The sequence below is a fragment of the Macadamia integrifolia genome, chromosome 6 (assembly GCF_013358625.1).
Source record: "Macadamia integrifolia cultivar HAES 741 chromosome 6, SCU_Mint_v3, whole genome shotgun sequence".
Taxonomy (NCBI): domain Eukaryota; kingdom Viridiplantae; phylum Streptophyta; class Magnoliopsida; order Proteales; family Proteaceae; genus Macadamia; species Macadamia integrifolia.
The window spans coordinates 14,643,676-14,648,004 of NC_056562.1; the positions used below are offsets into that span (position 1 = coordinate 14,643,676).

The 4,329-nt window shown below is 41.9% G+C and overlaps 1 protein-coding gene across 2 annotated transcripts; it reads left to right on the forward strand.

Moving 5' to 3' along the window:
- The first annotated feature begins 1,150 nt into the window (after nucleotides 1-1,150).
- On the forward strand, nucleotides 1,151-3,501 carry LOC122082513 (probable RNA-binding protein ARP1). 2 transcript variants are annotated; one of them, XM_042650133.1, is made up of 6 exons: nucleotides 1,151-1,735; nucleotides 1,832-2,000; nucleotides 2,095-2,215; nucleotides 2,323-2,365; nucleotides 2,529-2,772; nucleotides 3,144-3,501. In XM_042650133.1, the coding sequence occupies exons 1-6, from the start codon at nucleotides 1,547-1,549 to the stop codon at nucleotides 3,191-3,193; spliced, it is 816 nt and encodes a 271-aa protein (XP_042506067.1). In that variant the 5' UTR covers nucleotides 1,151-1,546; the 3' UTR covers nucleotides 3,194-3,501. The 2 variants fall into 2 exon arrangements, with proteins under 2 accessions (XP_042506067.1, XP_042506068.1); XM_042650134.1 differs by having other exon boundaries at nucleotides 1,152-1,735; nucleotides 3,124-3,501.
- The last annotated feature ends 828 nt before the right edge of the window (nucleotides 3,502-4,329 follow it).

The following is a 4,329-nucleotide window of genomic DNA, read 5'->3' on the forward strand; positions in this document are numbered from 1 at the left end:
TTGGATTCGATTTTCCATACAAATGTATACAAAACTATTCAAATTTTGATTTTTTTAATGAATTTTGGAGTGTTTCAGTTTCTTACCGGTTTGGTTTCGGTTTCGGTCCGGGTTTTGAGCCGGTTTCGGTTTGGTTTCAGATTCATTTGGTTTTCGGTGCGGTTCGGTTTGGCTTTGGGGTTACAATACTCGAAACCGAACCGAACCAATAAGGCTTCGGTTTGGTTTGGTCCGGGTTGTTATCGGTTCGGTCCGTCCGGTTTTACCGGTTCGGTCCGGTCGGTTTTACCGGTTCGGTTTAGGAATTGACACCCCTAGGTGGAGAGTAGTAAGTAAACATTAGATGACTAAGAGCATTTAGATACATGTTCCAAGAGGCTTCCAATCACCCGATGCTCATTGCAACGGTGCAACGGCTATAAACAATATTCACACGTTCTATTGTAGGGTACGATAAATTATTTATAATCGTCTTCTAGTTTGAAGTCATCCATATTCCGTTATAATTACCCAGCTTATAATTTTCTTCTCTCATCTAAATAGTAAATAGAATTGACACAAATTAGTCTCAAAGCGAAACGGAGGTAAGGAATGTAAGGATGTGTACATTATGATCCTTCTTAGACTCTGCAATGCGGGGCTTTTTGTATCCCGTTTTGTTGAGTTTGCTAGAAATGTAAAAAGACTCGACTATAGAAAACAGAAATGGAAGAGAGGAAGTGATAATTGAAATCTTAGAACTTATGTTTTGACCTTTTAGGATTTAGTATGATTTACATAGAGTTCAGATGTGGTTCTAGCTACATTTCATTTGTTTTAACCATATACCAAACTTATTGATTCAATTACATTTGATTTTATCTGTTCATAAAAAAATAAAAAATAAAAGCACATTTGATTTTATCTGTCTATAATTTCTTTCTTTTTTTTTCAGATAGAACCCAATATGATTTATTCCCCCCCCCCCTTCCTTTTTTTTCTCTCGTCTTCTGAAACGGCTTAGAATCATCATTATCGATCTAGGCCGTCCAATTGGCCCAAGTATCAAATGATCGATCATTCCCTTTGAATGTTGATACGGCGGACAGAATTGTGCAACACATGGAAACATTTCCAATATTGGATATATAATAGTAGTTGTTCAGTACAACACATTCACACCCCATATGGCATCATAGGAATTAAGAGAGAGAGGGGATACAGACCAGAGCACGTTGCTACGCAAGGTCTATCTGTCTCTGTCCGCCTGTCTGTCTTTGTGATTTCTCTGTTTGTTTTATTTCCTTCCCGAGCTGGACATCCCTCCCTCTGCTTTCCTCCTTTGGAGATTCATCATATATCCTTCTCAACAGCTGATCCCCACTTCTGCCTTCTCAATCTCTTCTCTTCTTTTGCTTTTCTTTTTCTTCGGGATCTCACTTAAAGAAGCTAAGCGATTCTGGACTTGGATTAGAAGAAGAAGAAGAGTTCACTTTCGTTGCAGCGGAGGTTAGGTTTGCGGTGATCGTGGTTGTCGGAGAGAACAAGGAAGACAACGACAACCACGATGAGTAACAGCAGCAACAATATGGGGCAGCAGTTTGGGGATACAACACTGACGAAGGTGTTCGTAGGGGGATTGGCATGGGAAACGCAGAAGGAGACCATGAGAGAGCACTTCGAGAAGTATGGCGAGATATTGGAGGCTGTCATCATCTCCGACAAGGTTACCGGTCGCTCCAAGGGCTATGGATTCGTAAGTCTCCTCCACTGAACTCTTAATTCTTAACAACTAATCGGATCTGTCTTCTGTGACTGTGATTGAGGAGATTTGATTTTTTTATTCTTGCAGGTGACGTTCAAGGAGGCTGAAGCGGCGACGAAGGCGTGCGAGGACGCGACACCGGTGATTAACTGTCGCCGAGCTAACTGCAACTTGGCTTCGCTTGGGGCTCGTCACCCTAGGTCCAACTCCTCTTCCTCCTCCACTCCCCAAGGGGGACCACCCCTGCAACTACAAGGTTTTTCTTTCCCCTTCTGATTACTATTAATTACGGGAATGCCATTTCTTATGTCAATTCTTACTTAATATGATATTTCCATTTCAATTTCAAGGATCTAACGCTGGAGCGAGGTCCACGTCATCCACACCAGCAACTCCAGTGCAGTGGTACTACCCGGCCGGGACACCGGCTTCCCCCTACCACCATCACCATCATGCCGTTCCTTTCTACGGGTAAGAATTCCAATCCCTCGCTGCGGGATCTTGATTTAACGGATTCATTTGATTTGAATTCTCTAGTTAGGATCAAAGCGTAACACTGTAACATTTTCGTCCTACAGATACTCCCCCACCTACATCGCCGCCGATTACGCTTACAACCCAGTAAGTCGATTCGTTGGATTAGCATAGGGATGTAATGTGGGACCCATGTTTGATTGATGGTCCACATGACAATTCCAGAATGTTTTGTTTTGGTTTTAGTTTTAAGTGGGGTCCTTGGCGTAACCCTAGATACTGACGTGGCTAAACGATGAATGGTGATCAGAAACTAAGCTACAGTGGGGGTGCCTACGTGAACGGGGCTCACTTCTCACAAATGTATGGACCAGGAGGAGGAGGGCAAGCGATGGTGAACCCCAACACGGTGATGCCGGTGTATCCATACTACAAATTTCATCAATCGCAGACTATGGGAGTACCTGCTCACATGTTCTCACCTAGGACAGCTGGCCCCATCACGACCGTCCCTACTCTCATCTCGAAGCCTCCAGCCATGGCTTCTAACGCAGGTACTTACCCTACCTTGGCGTTATTTTACAATTTCGTTATTCGTAGCCATACACTGCCGTCGTACCGAATCAAAGTCTTTTGTTTAAACAATTAGACGTGATTGTGTTTGTGTGTACTATATAGAAAGTAACATATGAAAAAAATTGATTCCAAAAGGAGACATTGCATTGGGAGTTCATGGAACTTCATGCCAATGCGGATTCGGGATTCTGACACCAGCACATGTTCATATTAAGGGTCTGTTTGGACGCAAGAATAGGATAAATAAGAACCAGAATAGCTGAGAGCCTGAGATAGACATTGTAAATTAGGCCCAAGCTTGAAGGTTTGTAACTGATATATACAGACAGTTTGTTTGGCTGTGGAATAGGTACAGGGACTCAAGGGAGAGTCTTAGAAAAGGAGGTCCAAAATTCTTGAAAGAAAAGTTCTAAATAACAAAAGGAAGACAGGAGGCTGATGCTGTTCAAGAAGCAGGGCAACCATCTTACTCTCTCTCTCTCCGTTATTATTATTTTTTTAAAATTTAGGTTTTTATATGACACAATTCATTCTCTCTAACCTGTATCTCAATTCTCAATCTCACCTAGAGATGCAACCTCCCCCAAGAAAAGAAGAAAAAGAACAACTGAAATGTAACAGAAGGTCATGTCTGTCTACCTCTTATATTTTATGGTAAGCATGTATTGGCCTCATTCAAATTTAATAGAACTTGCCTCTTCACATAAGATCTCTCTCTCTCTCTCTCTCTCTCTCTCTCTCTTATTATTTATTTTTTGATATCTTGATTAAAAATGAAAAGGGGAGGACTTTGTGAGGGCATGGCAAAGTTACTTACTGGGGCTCCATGATAGCCTGCAGAACTAGAGTAACGCATTGGAGATTAGGTTCTAACGTAGGACTTGGATTGGAGGGACAGTAGAGTTAGAGAGAGGTGTTTTTTTGGGTCCCCCTTGCATCAAATCTAGTGTTTTTATGGCCAATGGAAGTTTGATATTACATCTTATATAATATTTTTCCTTCTTTTTTTTTTTTTGGGGGGGGGGGGGGGTGTGGAAGGATCTCCTATACCACACAAGTTTCATATGAACAGGGAGGATATACCACACAAGTTTCATGAACAAGAGGACCCATATGATCAGGGAGGAGAGAGTGTTAATACCGACCCAAACAAGGGAAAGAATCCTGAGTCCCCCCACACGGTTGGATAGAATTTTTTCATTTTTTTCTTTTTCATCGTTCTACATTATGCCGCTGCCCACAACTAATCGTATGGTATCAGAATGTTTTACTTCCAAAGAGAAAGGGTAGGAGAGAGAACCTTCCTCCCATGTAATTGACATAAATGCCCTTATAACCAAATCTAAGCACGCCGATCATCTACCCCTTTTACTACTGGATCACCTTAGTAGATATTGAGCGTTGTTGTGGACTCCATGTGTGTAGATCAGATCATATGAGAATGGTTCTGGTGTTAAATCATAGGCACATTGAGAACGTAGATAATAGTAACCATATGCATATGAAATGACAGCAATGACGTGCCAATCCTTAGG

Coding starts and splice junctions, on each gene's coding strand:
- LOC122082513 (XM_042650133.1), top strand. CDS start 1,547: ATGAGTAACAGCAGCAACAATATGGGGCAGCAGTTTGGGGATACAACA. Junction 1,736..1,831: donor GCTCCAAGGGCTATGGATTC/GTAAGTCTCCTC, acceptor TTATTCTTGCAG/GTGACGTTCAAGGAGGCTGA. Junction 2,001..2,094: donor ACCACCCCTGCAACTACAAG/GTTTTTCTTTCC, acceptor TTCAATTTCAAG/GATCTAACGCTGGAGCGAGG.